The sequence below is a fragment of the Melozone crissalis genome, unplaced genomic scaffold (assembly GCF_028551555.1).
Source record: "Melozone crissalis strain CALT ecotype California unplaced genomic scaffold, PUWL_Pcris_2 ptg000018l_1, whole genome shotgun sequence".
NCBI classification, from domain to species: Eukaryota; Metazoa; Chordata; class Aves; order Passeriformes; family Passerellidae; genus Melozone; species Melozone crissalis.
The window spans coordinates 18,644,634-18,666,646 of NW_026535796.1; the positions used below are offsets into that span (position 1 = coordinate 18,644,634).

A 22,013-nucleotide genomic window follows, 5' to 3' on the forward strand; every position below is an offset into this window, starting at 1 on the left:
ATTTTTTGTTGACCTTCCATCTTATTTTCCTTCCCAGTGGTATATATACTTTGTAAATACTAGAAAATAATTATAAAAGAAAAATTACAGTTTTAAGACTTTACAGATTAACTGACATATTTTTGAAGTTAAATTGGTAAACAATGTTTAAAAAAAATCCCAAATTACCTATGTTTCCAGCAACTTTATGGAATATCAAATAATGCAGCAAAACATTTTTAGAAACAAATGCCAAACTCTGCCTTCTGCTAATTTATACCTTTACATCATATAAATATTTTAATTTTGTGGAAGATTCTTCAGCTCCCCACTTCAAATATGAAACTTTGCTGTTGCAGTGCTAGTAAAAGATAAACTTACAGACCTTATTAGTACTCTTGATGTGTGTTTAGCTAAACAGTCCTTCTAAAAAATAATTCACTGAAATAAAAATCCAGGTCATACAACTTTTTTTTACACGAGCAAGAATTTAGCCACACTGCACATAGGATTATTTTGTGTGTACCTAGAACCTGGTGAAAAGTAACTCACTGAGCAAAGTGAGGCATAGTGATTCTGCAATACGAAACTTGTGAATGCTAAAACGTCCCTGTACACTGGTGTCTGGGTACAAAAAAGGAGAATTTTACTGATGGTAATTTTATGAATGTTAGGTTAAATGGCGAGTCCTTGATACCAAGTCAGAAAGAACATCTGCCAGGCTCACTAATGGTCATAGGTTAGAGAGTCTTCTCTGATTCAAGAGATAGGCTCAGACTGTGCAAAGATGAGGGGTTTATGCACAGGTAAAAAGTGTAGAGCAATATCTCTTGAATCTGCTCAAATGACAGAGATGATTCTGAGATTTTTAAAACATGTTTGTGCTAATTTTCTACTAGGCCAAATGTAGTTTATAATTTTGCCAGAGAGTGTGATTTCATACTCCATCCCACCCCCAAGATGCCAGGAAAGTCTGTGTTCAGGAAGAATTACTAATGCCCAATGGAGCTGTAGTCACAGGACAAGAGCTAAGAGGGTAATTGTCAACTGTTTACATGTGTTTGGTGCCACGGCAAGTTTTGGTGAATATTTTAAGAATCAGCTAGTGAAGTGGTTTTACCTTTGCACTAGAGATGGCCTTTTAAACTGTATTGAGTCTTCTAGCTAATTTTCTGTGTGTTAAATATAGTACTGCTTCTGCAAAGACAAATGATGGTGTCGCACACTTCCATTTAAACTTAGCTTGATTGTTTTATGAAGTGTTTCAGGGACGGTGAAGCAATCTATCCCCAAGTGAAGTCAGCTTCAGGTGTCTTAAACTCCAAACTGCATTTGCTTCATGGCAAATCATAGCAACTGAAGAACTTTTAGGTAAAACTGAAGTTTGTAGTTTGAATCCTTTAAGTTGTCTACAGGCATAAGCAGAAAATCCAGGCTCCTTGACTAGTTCAGGTGGAGTTAATCTATCAGTATTGTGTGGAGATAAGGAGGGAGGAGGAGGGAGCAGTTGTACAGATGGACAAACTGGAAGGCATGACTTGTACACTTCAGTGCAGTCTCAGTTATCTTGAGCAATCCTATTGATCCCTTCACACCTGCCTGGCATGTGTTACTGGGGCTGACTGGGAATTCTCCCAGCTGCAGCACAACAGGAAGATCAGATTCTGTGCACTGGCACAAAGGAGGCTTCTTTTTGTCATGGAAGCAACAGCTCCAGCACTGCTAATGATGGTCATTGAAACATGAGCCTTGTAATAATGTAATATGAAGTTGATTATATACCCTGTCTGGCCTGGGTTTGGTGTTCTTAAGACTGCAGAAATCCTATCCTGTGAAGGAATATGAGTTGCCGACTTGAAAATCACAGTAAAGTATCTGCCATGACTTGTTTTCTTAGAAGATAGTGATAGAGTGCTCTCTAGATACAGGCTGTCTTTCAAATATGGGAGGGAGAGCTAGTGCTTTGAGGAGTTCACATCTAAAAACAAAAGTCCAGAGAAAAAACCCTGAATTCCTCCTGTGTGGTGTGTGTTTTGTGCACACACACACAAAATGAATAATGCCTTACCCTCATATTGTAGAGCAATTCTCTGAAATGTGAAAAAATATCAGGTTCACAATTGCCTGTGCACAGCATTTAGTCCTTTTTTTTTTTCTGTGTACTGAACAAGACCAAGATCCTTGACAAAAAGTAAAAGATACCTAATTAAATATTGTAACTTGATATGGATGGATAGAGTTCCATGGTCTGACAGTAAACATTTGCTACTTTCTAGAGTTAGAAAAAATAGAAAGAAAAAATTGCTGAACATGACATGTAATTTTTTCAGTTTTTCAAAGTGAGTCTCTGGTTACAGTAGCATAAACTTGATTGTATAACTTGAAGGTAGTAATAAGTATATAATTGTTATAGTCAGACATCTTAATATACAGATAATTAGCATTTAAACAGTCTTAAGCCTTCAGGTGCAACATGCTTAAATGTTTTCACCACCATTTGTTTTTCTGATGTCCTCAGGTGCTACCAAGCCTTAAACATAGGAGTTTTGAGATCTTAGTTTTCATAACGGTCCCATGAAATGAGTAACTTTTCTAATCATAGATCATAGATATATTTTGGGAAGAAGGTAGTGCTCTTAATTTGACTCCCAGACCTGGGGTTTAAAAACCCCCAAAATATTACAGACTATACTGTAATAATTTGAGAGTTAACCTTGCAGGCTCCTACCTTGGACAATTTACAGCATGTTTCTAGAGCCTTCAAAAGGCTACCTCAGTAAATTAGGCTGCTGAGATTTTGTGAAAAGTTTCTGCTGAAGTCTTTGTTACAAATCCCTGTATAATGCTAAACTCTTCAGACTTCTCTATTGACAGGAGTGATTGTCAGCTGTCTAATCTTAACTTTCTAATGTGTTTTGTAGTGAGCATGAGAGGCAGTGTAACTTTCTAGATGTACTTTTGCTGTGAAGAAGAAATAATCTCATTTCATCTACAGAGCAGACTTTATCCCTTTTTCATTAATACTGTTCTATGTTGGTTCCCAGTATCCACAAGTACAGGGAGTTGTCAAGAACCAAATTTACAGATATTGTTGGTCGTATGCTGTTCTCTACTATAAAAACGCTAAGAACAGTTGAAAACTTATATCTGTTTAAGATGCTTGGGATTACCAATATTGGATATTTGTACTTAATTTGTCATTCTCAATTCTCTATTTAAGAAAACTTGCCTGTATCAGGCACAAGTTTTTCTGTGGCTCTCATTAGTGCGCTGCTTATGAAGAAACCAATTTTTTATTTGTCTTAGGGCTTAGATATTGAGTTTTAAAAGCCATGCAAATCAAAAGATCAGAATTACAAGAAATTCAATTGATGCTTCATTCTTTGTGCTTGTCCTCTCTACTAGATGAGGCAGGGATGTTAGTAAAAATAGTATACCTGCATGAGGGCAGAATTTTGTGTTGCCAGAGGTTTGACATTCAAAGGTTAGCTTGTTCTAAACACTAAAGAAAAAGCCTGCAGTGAATTATCTACAGAAGAGGATGCAAATGTATTTCCATTCCCTATATAGGTCCTCTCTAAGTGACTTCTCCAAGGCAACACAGTGGTTCACTTGGATAGTCACGATTAAACTCCTTGTGTTCTAAACTTTGTCCTTGGGAGCTCCTGGCTTCTGAGTCTGGGGCTGTAGCAAGACTAAATGCAATCTGAAGGTTTGTAACTGTGCAGTTTTTTTCTGCACAGTTCCATCTTGATGGAGCTAGGGTCCTGCTATGGAGGCGAGTCTCTACGTAGGGGGAAAATAGGAAGGAAGGAACAGTTGCTGTTATTTTTAAGTGACAGCTTTCTTGTCAGGTTGTGTGCACTTGTGTTACAAGTAAATTGATATTTTTCTTTTTTAAAGTAAAAATCCTACTTATTTTTTGTAAGACTGTGTTTGCAGATGTGTAATACTGACTGTTTTATTTAGCTTTCCAAAAGCAGTAATCTACAGCAGTGAGATTTTTAAAAATTATTATTTTTTATTAATAAGCATGGACAGATAGTTGTAGTTGCTTGTTGAAGAGGGCACTTGGTACTTGCGTGATGAAAGGGCTTCCTCTGTAGGTCTCTGGACCAATTAAGTGACTGATTGATAGTGGGAGGTGAAGGTGACAAGTAGGATTTTAATACTGAAAAGAAACTACAGTTTGAGAATAATACCTGTCTCTTCAGCACCCTCAAAAATGACAGTGTTTAAAACTCTGTAACATCCAGAGCAAATGTACTTTGAATACAACCTCAAAACTGTCCATACTTCCCAGCTCATAACCTGTCATGGTAGCAGCTGGATGTTATGGAAACTTACCTGAAATTGCTCTAAAATTAAACATCACCTGTAATATTCTGTGGTTCAAAATGCACAATGAAATTTGAGACTAGGAGACTGACAATACTGCCAGCAGTAGGCTTTCTGTTTTCTGTTCTCAGTGGTCATCAGCACCCAGTTCTGCTGGGCAGTAAATGGAAACCCTCCACCTGTGCTGGTCTTCAATGAGAGAGAGATGATCGTGGCTTTCTACTGCTGTATCTTTTTATAAGGCTGGGGCTTAAACTTCAGCTCTGTGATGACTTATGTGTGGATAGAAACATCTGAAAAGATCTTGTTAGCTGTGAAGTTAAAGCTTCAAATATGCTAATATTATAGTATTTTACTAGAAAATTGGGAGTATTTTGGAGTCTTTTTTTAGCGTCAGGCAAAGTTTTTTGCTGAAACTCATTGAGCAAATGAGTTATCATTTATATTGTAACTATCTTTTTAGAGCTCTGACTCATGAGTTTTTTGTGATTCATGTGGTGATTTCAGAGGTATTACCTTGCTGTGCTACAGAATGTTCTACCCATGACCCAGGCAGTGTAACAGGCAGTGCATCTTCTTGGCCTCCACCTTTTGTGTCCCACCATATTGGCTTACTCTGCTGTTTGTTTCAGTCCCTAGCAGTACTCTGGGATTTGAGCCCTGGTGGCTGAGCTGACCTCCCACCTGCTCTGCCATCTTTGGGGTTGGTGTTACCTCCAGCAGAGATGGTGGGCAAATGTCGTGGGTGGGTAAACTCGTTGTATTTAGCTGTGGCAACTGAGAAGGCTTATGGTATAGGTCTTAATAAATGTAATGGAGGGCAGGTCTCTCCACCATGGGAGGGGGACAGTGACCTTGCACAGAACTAGAAAAATTTGTACCTCTAGTTGCTTCTCCTGCTAGTAATAGTAATAGTTTGTATTTTAATCTAGATTGAAATTGTAGGTCTCCTTAGTTTTCCCTGCCACTTCGAACAGATTTTCTTTCAAAGTGGTGTTTTATAGTTAGCTTCAGCATTTAAAAAAAAATTAAACTCCCCTGAAGAAAAAACAACCAAAAACCCCTTTCTAAAGTCCCAACCCTTCCCTCTCCAACTTTTCAAATATTTGAATTTTTTGTTTGTTTGTTTCAAACTCTAGTTAAAAATATTTGTAATTATCTTTTTTTTGTGTTGTTGTTTTTCTCTTGCAGGAGGGGGTAGAGAGCTGAAAGGGATAACTTACTCAAAACTGGTAAGTACTTCTTCCCAAGGCTAAAATGGCTTACCTAAGAATAGATGATATGAAGAGCTGGCATCCATTCCTGGAAAAGTTTGATGGTTACTGAAACCGAAATTCTATCTATTCTTATATTCAGGAATTAAGTCTTAGAAAGTAAATGTTGCTGATGGAAGCCCCAGTCTTATAAATAAAATCTCTGTAAGGCTGAGATTTGGCCCCAAGGGTCTGTAAGTATAATGGACATTTAAATTCATCTACTCAAAAATAATTTTTTTTTCTGTGTAATGTGAAAACCAAATTTATTTGAAGGGATTTTTGGCCCAGAAAGGCTTCTCTCTAAAATTCTGAGTTATTCAGAGTCCCTCCATACACACAGAAGGCATTCATGGCTTTGTGTGTCCTACCTTTGTTTATATAAATATATATGCCTTGTCAGCTGTGTTTCTAGTGTAGCTTCCAAAATAGTCATGATTGAAATAGTATTGTGATATTTTAAAGGTTCCCATGTAGATTGTATTTTATTGAGATAACAGAACTTTGAATCACTTATGTGATTATTGTAGAGTTTAAGGTGTCATCCAGTCTTTGAATATTTAAATAGTCTATATGCAGTGCATTGGGGCCCTTACCTGAGTATGAAATTATAAGTCTTGAAGCAACCACTTGAGAAATAAGCGATTATTGGTAATAAATGAATGCAAGCAAGAAATTGAATGGAGGATTTCTGCCTCCAATAGTTGAAATCCTTCCAAAAATGCCTTATTTACCTCTTGCTCAGTGTTCTTTCTGGTTGAGACTTGGAAGAGTATGTCTGGATGTACAGGAGATGCATGTACTCCTGAATCCCGTGCCTTCCTTTTGGAAATCACCAGTTCTGTTATTGAGCAAGGCATTTGCTTGTTTTCCTTTAAAAATAATGAGATTAAGAATTTTTCAGGCCAAGACATTAATGCAATTTCAGTCATCTACAAGCTTTTTATTTGAAATAATTCCATTACCATAAGAGTAAATTAAAAAATGCATCATGTTCTGTGATTATTCAGAGATGGTTTTACACCTCTTTGAATGTGGTATTATAGATAGTTTATAATGCTACTGAACTTAAAGTTTTCAATCTTCCCTTTAAGTTCAGTCTAAAAGAAGAAAAGTACAAAAATATTGAAAGTTTTTGCACTACAAAATCTATAGCCACTGAAGTAGTTTTTTGCCTCCTCTCGAAGGAAGTATAGGCAATGTTTAACCAGATGCCCTGATAGATATTTATAGACATTATTCCATGTAAATTGGAAAAAAGCAGTTTAGCTTTTGTTGGATGTAAGGAATGTTTGGGGTTTTTTTTGTTTTTATTTTTGGTTCTTTTGTGTTTTTTTAAGCTGTATTGGTTGAATTGGGGGAATTCTAGACAGGGGTGACAGAATGCTTATTCCTGCTTGGGAAGGGAAGCTACAAGTGTGTGTTCTAGAAAGGAACAATTGTATATATTGAATATTCAGAATTTGGCAACTTGACCAAACTTTTAAATGAAATATATTTTTTCATGTTTATACCCCTATAAACATAGTTAGGCTGAGCAGCTACTTCTTTTTCTGCAGGGCAGTGTCACTTTTTCCTTGAACCTCTTAAAAATTAATTTTGAAAAATCTTGCTAACTGTTCAAGGCATAGATGCAATTAGCTTGGATTAGTTTTTATGAACCATCAATACTGCAATTTCTATCTGTCAAATTAAGTTGCACATTAATAGAAGTTGCTCAATCTTTATATGTTCTTTTACAGAAATACTGTGTCATGTTTGCCATGAACGTATTTTGGACCTTACAGTTACATATATTTAAGTGATGGATATTTTTTACATTCTTTTGGATCTCTTTTACATTCAGTTGAGATAACTGTTTTGCTGTTCTGCACTCAAGTTTGAAGTTAGCATGTAGCTACAGAGCAATGCAAACTATTCATCATGTGTGCCTTCTGATTTTTTGAAGAGACACTGAGAAAGAAACTGGCCATATCTGCCTGTCTTTACCCTGAAACTGAATTTCTAAGGGTCAAAAAGACTTTTACCCTCTGCAGTGGGTTCCAGTTTTCATTAACCAGTCTCCCACGTGGTTTTCTGAAGCATGGATTCTTTTGAAACTGCAGTGGTGGGGACTGAAAGCATGCTATAATTGTTCTTGTCAGTGAGTGGAAGTAATAATCCGTGATTCTGTTTTCTCATTACTGTTTGCGGTAATAGGACAGGGAACTATATGTAATTTCCATGTATCCCTTGATACAGATTACAATTTTATAGAGACTAGTGCTGCAAAGACAGCTGTTTTCACTCATCTGTGTCACATGTGGGAGAGGCCCTTGCAGAAGGTCATTTCATGTGTTGGCTAGAAAGTTTGATCAGGCTTTTGTTATTTAAATAAGTAACTTTAGGCTAACAGCAGACAACTCTGACAAAGACTTTAAATGTAATGCTTTTTAACTCCTCTTTATACACTACTCTTTTTGTAACATATTTTTGTTTGAAAAGATAAATGATAAATAAACAAAACAAAACACTCACCTTCAACCTCTTTTTTTCCAGGAGTTCACAAATTTGTCCGCTACTTCCGTTTACTGTAGTGAGACAGCATTAAAATAAAATTCTTTAACTTGGGGAATTGCTCTCTTTTTACAGCCTGCATATCTAATCAAAGCTGTCAGGATCCTTTTGAAAACATTGTAGTCTCATTAGGATGGCCTCTGAATTGGCAACAACACCTGTGCAATGAATGTGAACAATTTTCAAATAATAAAAAAATAGGAACTATTTTAACACTGCAGCAATTCCTTAATTGTGGTGTCGGGATGGAAAAGTGACTGGTAAAATTGCTATATAATGTTTTCCAGTGACTTCCATGTGTTTGCATTTATAGATGTTTTTATACAGATTCCACTATTATTTGAGCATATGGGAATCTTAATACTATTTCAGAAGCTGATTTTAACTTTTAACATATTTCTGAAAAAAAAATTCTCTTGTCCAGCATTCAGGGCTTTTAGAAGTATGTTTGATAATGCTTTTCTATGTCAGAGATTGGGGGGATTAATTTGTTTGTCGTACAAGTGAAGATGCTAAACTTTGTACTTATGATCTACAAGTAGATTTCCAAGATTAAAAAGATTATAAAATTGATCTTTTTGAAGTGTCTTGTGCTGCTTAATATCACTCTTCTGTTCCTTCAGAACAGGTTCCAATTGAAATTACTAACTTGGCACAAACTTTAGGCAGTGAGTTATTAATATATTAATGTTGTTCTGTTAACATGCACGCTGTCCCATCTAAAAACAGTTCTATAGTATCGCAGAAGTGTGTTCATGCAGTACATTAGTGTTTAACTATTTATTGTGGTTGTAGAATTCTATTCTCCAGAATACGTTTTCATCTACACAGATTTTTAAAACATTGTCAGTAGTTAGATTTGCTAATTTAATATGCCACTGCAGTAGGATATTGGTAGGAAATAGCTGCCTGCAAACTAAGATAAGGGATAAGTATGTCAACTTTGGGATATGTGGGAAGTAACAAATTTGGCTAAATGACTCCAAGGCAGGCATTTTGTAGAGCCTTCAGATTCTTGTGTTCGAAATACTGACTGTATTTAGGCTAGAAAGCTGCATTTGAATAGAGTTCTCTATTGAATTCCTGTTGTGTTATTATCTTCTTTTTCAAATGGACTCTTCTCCTTCACTAACCAAAACAAAACCTTCATTTTTCTATAGGACTGGTGTTAAAGAGGAAACCAGGAACTAAAGGCACTGGAATCAGCAAAGACACTTCTAGAGAAAGTGGAGAAGGTAGAGAATGGAGCTGCAGACTCTACAGGAGGCTCTGAAAGTGGAAATTCAGGTTCACCAGGTAATTTATGTACTTTCTTGTTTTAAATCAATAGCAGCATTAGTACTGCTGACAGTATTACTACTAATGGGAGCATTAAGCAATAGCACTACAACTATAGTAATAATTGTTTTATAAGCTTGAAACTGCTTCAGAATTTTATACCCTGCATTTTGACCTGACCACCTGTTGTTTTTTAGCAAATGTGAAAAATCTGCATATCAAACTGTGGGTGGTGATATTTTTTTTTTTTTTAGTATTTTGTAGCAGTAATAAAAACATTCTTAAAACAGTGTTCAGCTGCCTCTGTCTGGAAGGTTTTTCTGATGTTCCGAATCCAGCTTCAGTATTCAGTTGGGAATGGAGGAATATGGTGGAGGAACTTTGAAGTGAAAGGTATACAGTGCTGCATAGTTTAATCTGGTGCTTCTCTTCTGGAATGTCTTCTACTTCAGTAGCTTCTAAACTATATTTTTGATAACCAAAATGTTGTAGTGCTTGGGCTTTGTAAATTTTTACATGTTGGGTCTTTTTACTTTAACCTGTTCAATACTATATGTCAGTAGGATTGCAGTTTGCCATTGTTTTACAATGCCAATGAGGAATTATTACAAGTAATGATACTAAACTTAATGTAGTAAATATAGGAGGACATATGCATATTAATTCTTGGAAGAAAATTGTTACAGCCATAGACACAGACTAGCTGCAAACTTGAAATGTTAAATTTAACAATGAGACCTTTTCTAAACATAGTTCTCCAAGTATTTCTGATGCTCTGCAGATAGCTGAAACTTACAACTGTTACACAGTGGATAAATAAGTATATGATAAGTTGATCAGTATAGTCCATTATATGAAATTTGGAAAATGTTTCAGAATTGCTTGGTGACTTGTCTAAAATGTGATCTGGATGTCTTGTCCGGTACTGCACATATTGCAAGGACTTGAATGGATGAATTGGTAAAATCAAGCTATGTCTGTTTAACAAAATACAACTTACAGTCAGGGAGCAAAACCTGAGAAAGCTAAGGGTGGATTTCCAGAACTATGGATGAGTATTTTGCTCTCCTCAGTAACTCCAAGGCCTTTGTAGTTGAAACTTCAATGACATTTTGTTGTGGAGGTAAGGAAGTTCAAAACTTATCCATGACATTTTGCTGCAGACATAGGAATGTTTAAGGCCAGTAAGTAATTTTTTCAAGTAATAGCTACTGTAAAGCAATCAAAATGTTAATTATGCTCATGTTTGTATAGTATTACTCCTTGTGTGCATCCTCATTCCCCTTTATGCCCAAGTAAACCAAAAATTTTAAGACTGTGAATTTTGAATAACCTTTAGTATCTGTTCATAGTGACACTGATGAACAGAGTTGAAGACTGAGAAATGTCCAAAGAGACTTTAATAAGCAGTTTAAAGTTGGTGGGGTTTTTGACTTTCTTTGCTTTAACTTTTCCCAATTGCCATTAAAAGTGAGATTTGCACAAAAATCAGCTTTAATTAGATTTGGTTTTAGTTTGTGAAACTAGAGAAGCCATTATATCAGAAGGTTGTCTTTTTTAATTCAAGATGCTGTATATTTCTATAATTAAGGCTAAGAAAAATCTGTATGTTTACAGTGGAAAACAACACTTGCAACAAAATGTTGGGTGCTTCAGTAAAGGTTTTGTGAACTATGCTTGCATAGTTATTGCTTGTCAGCATGCACACTGATAAACATTAAAGTGGTTTTGTCACTAAAAAAAAATCTTCAAGCAAAATGCTTGAACTTTCTCATATAGCTCTGAATTTTGTAACCTAAAGAGATATAATATGCTCCTACTTTTCACTCAGGATTTATGAAGAATTGTCTCCTGTCATCTTTTTCTTCTCTAGTATTTCTTTTTCTGAGGACTTTATAACAAAGCTTGCCAACACTCACACAGTCATGGTTTGCTGTCCTGTTGGAAGTGGTGGACAGGTGTCTGTGATGAGCATAAGGAATTCAGCTCAGCTCTGTAGCCAAACTCTCCTAACTTCTGATGCAGCATGTTGTCTGTGACTGCACACATGGCTGTACAAGTGATGCTCAATATGACGTGGTTTTGTTTGTAGAATAGCTCCTTGGGTTTTGCCTCTTTTGTTTCCCTTGCAGAACTCTGTATGAAGCTTTCATAATGCTGCTTTGGCAAAGTACATCTAAAACTACCAGTAAGAACCCCAAAATGGTGTTTAATTGTTCAGAAAAAGCTACTTTTTTGTCTGCTTTCTATGATCAGAGAATCCACCATGAATGACACCTGACCAGATCATATCTATATTAGTGTACAACTTGAATATTCTAATGTCTTCCATGTCAAAGCTATATTGCTTGTCCTGAGAAGATATGCATTTAAGTCTAAGTAATTCATTCTGCTGCTGTGTTGACTTAATTAAGATAAATTTGAAGCAGTCTACTCTTCCTAGTTTTGATCACAAGAGGTGTTAAAGGACTTATATTTAGGTATTCTTACAGAAAGGTTGAGTTTCATGGATGATTCCTCAAGCTGATGTGTAGAAGGAACCTTAAGCATCCTTGTCCTTTTCTTATTTCATGGCAGAAAGATTAGTAGCTTTTAAAATACATTAAATTTAGCTTATGTTCAAGAGGAATATTTTTTTTTCCTTAGGATTGCCTGACGTAGTACTGTGTGATCTAAAAATTTAGCAATATTTTATGAAGAGTTTACAGTACTGACTATATTGTCTTATGACTGCATCTGCAGGAGCACTTTATATAAAAACTAACAGATTTGTTGCTTGTCAAGCTCCAATGTGGCAGGAAGCACCGAGGAAAAATAAGCTAAGTCTGTTCCTGTGATGCTGATGGCAGTATGACGAAACAATAATATTCAGTGTAGATAAATGCCAAGTAATGCACTTTGGAAAAACAGGCCCAGTTTCACATCTGCAATAGCAGGCTGTGAACTGGCTGTTGGCACCATGGAAGGAGTTTTTGCAGTACAGAGTACCTGAGTGTTGCACGTAATTTTAACCTTTGTCTCCAGATGATAGAGACAAACTAGAGAATTATGGAAGAGTGCCAACAGTGAGCAAAGCAATGGAATGATTTGTGCATGAGTAGTTCTTCAATTTGAAGAGGTGAAGACTGATGGGGGAATATGTGGTGTGGAAAAAATGTAAGAAGGAGCTCCATAGAGAAGCAGCTATAGAATCATACAGTGTCTTAAGTTGGAAGGGATCTGTAAGGATCATCAAGTCCAGGTGCCAACTCCTCTTGACTCAAGTCAGCTCTGGTTTTCTGTAATCGTATTAGTCCTTCATGCTTGCATTGTAAGGAAACAGATTCAAAAGAAAAAGGAGGTCATCCTTTTACATAAGAGTCCTGTAATTTAACTTATGTTCACAGAATCTAGAATGGTTTCCTGGTTCAAAAAGTAATTAAAGCAGATCAGTGAAAGAAATGTGTGTTAGTAGCTACTAAACCTAAGACATAGTCTTTGAAAACATTAGAGAAATAAATGTCTACAAATTTACTAAAAAAGATATTGGGAGTTTCTGGTTTACATTGTGTCTTCTTTCTGGGCTCTGGTTTTCTTTGGTAACTTTTTCCTTGCTTGGCAATCGGCAGCATTCTCCTGCAGCTGCCTGAAGGAAGAGAGAGAGGAAGAAGAGTGAATGGTAACAATCTGTCTGTTTTCCTTTGGATGTGGAGAGCATCTCTTCTACAATGATCTCAATCTCCTCTGAGGGAGAAAAGTGGCAAAGATACTTCTGAACATGGGTCTTCCATCTGGTACCAGCCAAGTTAACACACAGGAAGGGCTTTAGTACTTGAAACATTCTGCCCTTGAATATACAAACAGCTTTTGTGCCTGCAGCAGTTATCTGTGGTTTGTGTTTCTTGTGACTGCAAGCAAAGAGGCCAGCAGTTCTAGAGGAGACACAGCTATTAGATTATCTTACCCAGCTGGCTTAAATTGTCTTTAAAAAGCATCACTTGTTTAAGAGCTGTTTAGGAGGAGCAAAAGTGATGGCTTAATACAGTACTTTTATTGCATTAATAAGAATGGGTTTGGAAATGTTATAATACTAGACTCCAGGCTTTGCTATTGAAATGCTGTAAACAAAATATTTTGCTTTTACAAAGGTTCTTAAAAACTACTGAATTTTAAATTGTTCAAAATATTCGTAATGAAAATCTTCATTGTATTGTCACATTTTTTTTCTTTCTAGAAATTGGTTGCCCAAATGAAGCAAGATCCACAGGTAACTACTTATTTTTATATTGGATCATTTCCATTAAAATTCAGGAAATAACAGTGCATGAAACTTGATGATTTTAGATATTTCTAGATTACCTTCTTCCTTGCTAACACAGTGTTTAGAAGAAAATTTATTTATAAGTTTTTGAACAACAACTGTTGGATTGTTTAAAACAAAACCAAAATTCTTGCTATTATGGAGCTTTTTGCCTCATACACATTCTTAATAGTTTAAATCGAGTGACTTTTCTGGGCTATGGTGCAGTTCAGATGAGCAGTAAATTTCTGATTCTATTGGAAGCTGCTCTCTTATAAAAGCTGCCATTATTTGCAATAACCTTTTTCATTTTTGAGTATCAGAAGGTTCACAGTACAAGAAGAGAGAGGATATTCTGTCCAAGAAATTTTGTCCAAACAATATAGCTTAAGGTTGTGTTCAGATTGCCTGTCTTGGGTGTCTTACTAGCCCTGTAGTGTCCATAGAACAGACACTTGGTCTTGGGAAGTTTCAGAGCTTCTGAAGTTGGATAACTGGACTCCATGCATAGACAGGAGAAGTCATCCCTTTCTCAAAGACTGTGTAAGGTCCCTGGGTTTTCTTGTACAGCAGTTAAACACTCCTGGATGCTGGATGAGGAGTGCTCTGGAGCTCTCAAACCAGTCTGAAATGTTGAGTAGAGGGATAAAGGCCGCTCACTTGAGGCTTGCTCTTAAGACCTCCCATCCCCATACAATAGTAAATTTTCTGTATGTACATTTTCTGTATGCCCTGTAATTTTCTGAATGTACATTTTTTTCCAAGCTCAGTGAAGTGAGAAGACAACTTTTAATAGCACTCAGGTAGTTAAACCTCTGACAGGGAGGGTTAAGCAGGGTGTATTGGAAAATCTGTTTTTTTGAATGTTGTTATTCTGATGGGATTTGGGTAAGATCTGCTCAAATTCACTGGTCCGGTCTTCTAACAGTTTGTCTGCAGAGCTCAATTCATACTTGCTTTCAGTTCATACTTGCTGAAAGTGAGGTCATGCTGCAAGAAGCCATGTAGAGTTCCTAGAGTCAGGAAAAGTAAATCTGGTCCCTGTTTCCAATGTTTTTAATGCATTTTTATCCCAGATTATTAAGTAGAATCTAGAACTAGGGAGGATGACTGGTCAATATCTGGTTTTGCTGGAATCAGAGACTGTCTGCCAGCTAAGATCAAAATACATTTCAAAATTAGAGGAATATAAAAATAGGGGATATGCATGAAGTTCCTGTGATGGTGTTAGTCTTGTGTTTTAATATTTCTGCTTAGCAGACTAAACCTGCATAATCTAGTATGAAAACTTTACAACACAATTGAGAACAAAAAAAGTGAGAATGTACAAAAATTAAGGAAAACCTGATTCCCTGTCACATTTCTGCAGAGCTTCACAGGTTTTCAACCAAGGACAGACGTTTCTTAAATTTTTTATTTCCGTAGAAAAGAAAAAATCCTGGTAAAAATAGTTTTCTGTCTGCATCTTTCTAGTACTGCTTATGACTTTAAAATCTGAAACTTTGAAAAGTGCTAGTGTAAGCAAAATGCTAATATGAGTGATGTGTCCAGACAAATGTAATTCTCTTTAGCACAGTCTAAGGTATAAGCATACATGGAAGTAAGGACTTAAATATGTTTGCCTTCAATTAATATATGTGTCAATTCAGATTTAGTACATATGTTTATATTCTACATAGTTGAGTGTAAATGTCTCTGCATAAGTTGCATAGGTGAGAATGTTTTAGATAACATATCATAGCGTACTGTTGTATACACTATGATACTGTTGTATACATATTAACAAACATTTCTTGTTTAATTTGTAAACTTGATGAAATGTATAAATGTGCTTTTTAATGTGATAAGCACTAATGGATGTTTTAATGAAATCTTCTCTCCAAACTGGTGAGTGAGTGCTAGAAAGGTCCTCTGATTATTGTTGCACTCAGCGATTTAAATAAGGCTTTGTTGAGCCGTTTGAATTTTATTGGCTGTACATCCAGAGGTGCTGTATTTGTAGTACACTATGCAAGAACAAAACAAACAAACAAAAAAACCCACCTTCCTACTACTACTCTTTGTTAACAAACGGAATATCTTTCTCACAGATATTTTTTCTTTCTAATCAGAACGCTGATTTGAAGAAACAACTTCATGAACTTCAAGCCAAAATCACAGCTCTGAGTGAGAAACAGGTAGGGAAACAGAGATGTATTTTTAACACTGTGTTCTAAAGATGTCTCTTTTCCCAGATTCCAAGAGAGCTGCTAAATCTTGAAGTGCAAAAATAAGCGTGGGCAACCAGACTTTTTTGATTTTTATTTGATTTCTCAACAAAGGATAGAATGAGTTATTGTGAGTCTGTCAAACAAGAAACTAGTTTAATCAGTGGAAGTTATAGCAATTTTTCTTGTGTTGAAACTAACATTTTATATTAAGGGAGATGGAAAAATGGATTAATTTTGTCACTTTCTTTATTATTATCTTGAAACTTCTTCTAAACTCGACCATTCTGGTTTAGGCAAGTCTTTAGATTTTGACTTAGTAAGTCTGCACTGTACATATGGGTGATTATGCTGGAATTTTTCTTAATGTCAAGACCGGCTAAATGTATGTCAGTTATGGGTACTTAATAGACAATTTGAAAATTAGTTGGATGCTTTTACCATGATAAATTACACCACAATTGTCTTATGCTTGCCATTTGGTAGAATTCTGTTTGACAGCTCTAAAGTATGAGTAATAATTACAACTGAATGCTTAATAGAAAGATTGTTGAACTTGAACATGGGCCTTGTGAATAACAAGAAGAAAAAGACGTAATATTGAGATATCTACAGAATTTGTTCTTACTTTTTTTTAAAACATGAAAGAGCAACACATGCACAAACCCCTCATAGATCACATCATCTCATTCCAAGTAAACTGACTTAAGCAGTCCCTTAATTATGTTGCTTAATATGTCAATAATGGAACCAAATTAGATAAATAGATTAGACCTTTGAAGAGGGAAAAATGCTAGAGCATTGGTAAAGTGCATGACTGTCACAACTAGATACCTCCATTTGTCTGCTACTAGCTGTATGTGTTCTGTTTTGAGTATTACTATCCCTACAAAAATAGCCAGGCAGTGATTTACTTTTATCTAGAAATTTTGTTTACTGAAAAAAATATAGTATGTTTTAATAGAGGAACAGTGAATCTAGGACGAAACATGTAAGGAATATAAGGACAATGATTTTTTAGTGAGAATAGTAGTTCAACAAAAACTGAGGTTTTGCTGATGTGATAGCATGTCTCTCTTGAAGATGATTTATTCTCTAAAACCAGCATGAGCCTCTGCATGTGGCTATGTCTCACAGCAAGCTGTTTCAGGATTCTCTGGTAAGCTCTGGATGCCCATGGTAATTTCAAAATGAACTTGTCTTGATGCCATGAAGCAAGCTGTATTGACTACCCGCTCACATGATGAGCACGGACAGGCAGTGAGACACTGAGTGGAATGTAAGAAAGCATCCTACCATAACTTTTAAACTTGTATTCATAACTCTGTCAAGTTAAGCTGCAGAATGGTCTATACTAACATGTTTTAAATTACCCATCCCTAGAAATGGAGCTTTTTTTTTTATATTTAACTCAAAGTTCTAAAGTATACTTGTTCATGGGGTGAACATGGATTAAGTTTCCAAAAGACGTTGAAAAATAAGTTTGAGTTTTCTTCTACCACACTGTGAATACAGTCTGTATGAAGTCACAGTAGTTTCCTTCTTTGTATTTTTGTGGGCTTGATTATCAGAACAACAGTGAGCTTCTCCATGATTGTTGAAATTTAAATATTTTGTTATTTCTACTACTGAACTGCAGAGCTGCCAATGTTCCAGATGATAATGTTGTTAAAGTAGTATGCCTGCTTAAATGCAATGGTCATGGTAAATATAAATTCTGGGAAAAGAATCACAACTTCTCTGTGCAGAGAAGTGCTCACTCCCTCTTTATTTGCACGAATTTGTTGTATAGAAATCTGTGGCTTAGCAATGCAGCATTTTAGAGACTACAACAAAGCCCTTCTTCTGTTTTCAGTTTCACTTCTTTTTGGGAGAAATCATTATTATTAATTGTTTTATGGGTAGAATATTAATCAGCAATTTAATTTTCACACAGCATGGAGAAATATGCAGTTTTGCACAGTAAATATAATGGTTTCCATTGTGCAGTGCTTGTGTTAAGAAGGGGTGCAACATGTGTAATCTGTACTCTTGTTTAGAGCCAAGTAGTCAATGAGTAAACTCTGAGGGCCCAACTCCACTGTGGACAGTTATAGGATGCATAATGGTCACTGTTCAATAGGCTTTTAATGAAGTTTGAGAAACTAAAGTTCCAGCCTGTGTGGTGTCCCTACCTGGAGACATGGAGCTGAGATGCTGGTGTTAGAGAGGCAAAATAATGAAATATTTTTGGCTTGTGGAATGTTATGCCACCCTAATGCGCGCTTTTTCTTTGCTCTCTTATTTAATGAAGTTGGATGAAGACTTGTGCAAGAACCAAGTCAGTGGTAGGTTTAGCTAAAAGCTTTCAGTTGCTTTAGGACTTCCCTCTGTTTGTGAAGCATTGTGGGAATAGTGCCGACACTTGCTGCCAGTCGCTGCAGTGATTCACAGTGGCTTAGGTGTCTTGCTGAGAATTGATAATGACAGTTCTGTTCAGAAGTTTGTGAAATTGAGGAGATCCGGCAAATTACGAAAAGAAAGCAAGTAGGCTGTGCAGTGTGTAGGCTTAAAGCTGAAAAAAATTCCAAGCTGATGCAGGGTTGAACTGTTACAGCATAAGGTATGTCATATATTCATATGTTTTTTGAAAATGTCAGAGGTGAAAATAAAGGCTTTGATTTGTTATACCTGAGAGACGATGGAGCAATGTATGCTGAGTGTGTTAACACCTGAAAGGAAAACTGCAAAAAGAGAAAAAACTTATTTGAGGATAGCTCGCATTTAAAGGGCTGTGAGCTTCAGTCCTTCAGACTACTAGATTTCCCTCTGCTATTCTCTTTGTATTATTTTCACAGAGTTGTAAACTGTGCTTACTTTTCTAATCGGTGGGCAATAAGTGAAATTCAGTTTAATAGATTTGCTCCTCAGCTATAAATGTGAGAGCTGCAGTCTGGAAACTCTGAGCGCATTGGTTTTGTAAATGGTTTCCTCTTTCTTTCTCCGACCCCCCTTTTCAGCAAACAGAAGTCAAGAGTAAGTTTTTTCAGAGCAGTTGTAATTGCCAAATCTCAGGCTGGGTTGTAAATGTGAATTAATTCTGTTGTTTTGGAGCACCATTTTTTTCTATGTTTTCACATCTTTGGAAGAAATTCATGGTCAAAGTCTACCATTTTCCTTTACTTTTTATTCTACAATAGTGTCTTCTCTTGGCATTCTGATTTGTAGAATTTTACCCAAAATTACTTCACACTACTCAGCTTTTGGCTGGGTTAAATACACTCTTTACAATACAAAAACTTAAAGAATGTATTTTTAAAAATTTTCTGTGAGGAAGTTTTTAGTGTATACTTCTTTTCTTTTTTTTTTTTTTTTTTTGGGAAGATGGGGTGGAAATTGTTACCAGTGACGCTGGTGAAAGGCTGAGGTAGAGCAGGGCTAGCATAAAGGAGGAAGGATGTAATCTTGAAGTAATACCTGTTCTTCTGCCTCATTTCCTCCATAGTTAATTTAAAAATAAATAATATGCACTTACAGATATATCATGATTGAGTATGTATCATAATAGTACTTAATTTTGAAGACAAGGAAGAGGTCATGTGGGCAGTAAAAAGATGTAGGTTTTTTTATCAATATTGTGTCAGATATAGAGGAATTTCTAAATGTGTCCTTATCATAATCTCCTGGAAAAGTTAGAGCAATATTCTGTCATAAATGTGAAACAAAGCTTACAAAAAGAGTCTTTTGACTCTATGATAAAAGGGTGATGGTGGTAAGCATGTACAAAAGAAATCATGTCTCTTTTGCTTATATTTGAAAATAAAATGTAAATGTCTCTTCCTGTAGTTGCAGTGAAATTCATTGACTCTCTAAGAAAAGTGTTGTGGAAACTAGAGTTGTATTCCATTGTATTTCCTCTTGACATTGAAATAACAAAGTGAATCCCTTTGTTATTTTGATTTCTGTATGTATGCAAGAAAAAGTAATCAAAAATAGTTATCAGCATATATATGGTATATGGAGATACTTGTGGTTTTATTTTTTCACAGGGGAAAGACTTTAACATACTTTATTGTGAAGAGCAGTTGAAACTGTGGAATATAATTAGAAAAAATGCATACCATAAAAGCAAGTTTAATGTTATGTATAGGCAAATCTAGGGAATTTTCCCTGTATTTAAAGCTTACAGCAAATGGAGATGGATGAGGTTATTTTAAGTCCTGTATGTTCAGGGTGAGACTCCTTTTAACCTTGCCACGAAATAGCAAGTAATGAGAAAAGGGTATTTGGGATAGATATAAAAAATGACAGAGTAATTTAACCATGGTTTTGTATAGTTGAATAAATGTAAACATGTGGTTTAGATTGACAAAGGAAGCTTGTTATTTAAGTTTCCAAAAACTGTCAGGAATAGCTTTTAAGCATTACTGTTGCTATATTTATTACAGGTACCATAACTTAGTAATGAAAAGATTGGTAGTGTGCATAAATTCATCCTATGAGACTGTTCTTCTTGAACAGTTGTCAATCATAGTAAAGGAGAATTTTTATGGAGGCTTTTTGAGCACATTATCAGAAAATTGTTCCCAAAACATGTTCCGTCATGTTCTGTAAAGAGAAGCAGCAGTGTTTGGTGAGAGGAATGTAAGCTCAAGAAAGCTGGAGAGCAGGAGGGACACTCGGTACAGTTAACAGCTAGGAAAGAGCACTTCATGCTTGTGCATTAGGAGGTAGGCAAGGTATGCCTGTGTGTTGTAGATATAGCAGATGAACACCATCACAACTTAGGGCTAAAAACCTGCAAATGAATTTAAAAAGTCACTACTTCTGCCATTTTTTTTCTGGAGTTTCTGATACTTCCTTTCTCCACGATTGAGCGAGGGCATATTTAAATGGCAGTTAGTAATGGATCAAGTCTGCAAATATGCCATATGAGCATTTAATTACTAATAGCTTGGGGCAGGTGATGCCTAATTTCAGTTCCAGTTGTTTATCTGGAACTGTACATATAACTGTACTAAACACTGATCTTTTTTAAGTAAATGGCATGAATGATAAAGATATGCTAATTTGCATGTAACTACAAGAATGCATTTATGCCAACTGTTTATAAAGCAGTTGTAAAATACATGAAAAAAAACCTGTTGGTATAATCCTTCTTAGACTGTTTGAAGGAGTCAGTCATTTTTTCCTGTCAGAAAAATATCTGGTCTATCTGGACATAAGGAGAAGTAAGTTAACTGCCTCAGTGAATTGTCAGATCCTTTTGAACCCACTGATAGGTGTGAACAGCACCTGTTTAGAAGTGAATATTCAAAAAATCTGCATAAGCTTACTATTTTAATCTTTGATATTTATTTAATTTGCATCCAAATATTGTGTGAAAATGCGAATATAATGACTTCTCATTAAGTTATCATCTTCCATATTCTCAAGATATACTGGCTGAAGCAAATTTTGGCTGTTGCACAGATGATTGTAGATAGGCAGAGTGGATGCATCTCTCCCTGCTGCCTCTTTTGCCCCAAATTATCTTGCAAAACTGATGTTATAATCATTTGTATATGACTGAAATATTCTAAGCTGTCTCAGACCTTTTATAAAGCTTAAATGATGATTAAACCCATACTGGCATGTAAACTTTGATTTCCCATTCTTCTCTTAATGCAGCTCCACCTAGACTTCTCACCCTTGGTTTGTGAACTTAATGTTTGCATATCTAATATACAATTAACATTGGAATAACTCAATTTAGGAAATGTAAGTGACCGTTTCGTGATGTCATTTAAAAAAAGAAAAACTCTCCACACATCCCCCCTGCTACTCCTCCCTCAGCACTGACTTTCTGGCTCAACTTTTAATTTTTGAGTTCATGCTGTATTTAAACCAGATTTGGAGGCAGCTGGAGAACTTTTTTAATTGAACCTAGTTGGATACATCTTTCATCTTCATATAAGCCAGGGCATAACTCCAAAATAGCCTGCTCTGCTTGAAAATCAACATTGTAGATAGAAAATGGGCAATTAAACTACAGTATTTCCTTGAAAATCCCCTACTGATGGAGAGAGTTGGTTATTAGATGTTCCTGCATGTTTTGACTTGCTGGATAACCTCACACATCAGTAGTTATTTCAAGGCCTACTA

General features: G+C 35.8%; 1 protein-coding gene across 10 annotated transcripts in view; it reads left to right on the forward strand.

Moving 5' to 3' along the window:
* The window catches only part of PHF21A (PHD finger protein 21A), a 125,348-nt gene that overhangs the window by 25,376 nt on the left and 77,959 nt on the right, over nt 1–22,013 (forward strand). For 5 of the 10 annotated variants that reach the window (XM_054275233.1, XM_054275228.1, XM_054275230.1 and 2 more), the window contains 4 exons: nt 5,509–5,549; nt 9,287–9,422; nt 13,618–13,650; nt 15,774–15,860. In XM_054275233.1, the coding sequence (XP_054131208.1) occupies nt 9,369–9,422; nt 13,618–13,650; nt 15,774–15,860 (174 nt within the window). In that variant the 5' untranslated portion in view covers nt 5,509–5,549; nt 9,287–9,368. The remainder of the gene's footprint in view (nt 1–5,508; nt 5,550–9,286; nt 9,423–13,617; nt 13,651–15,773; nt 15,861–22,013) is intronic. The other 5 variants (XM_054275234.1, XM_054275231.1, XM_054275236.1 and 2 more) reach the window with 1 other exon arrangement.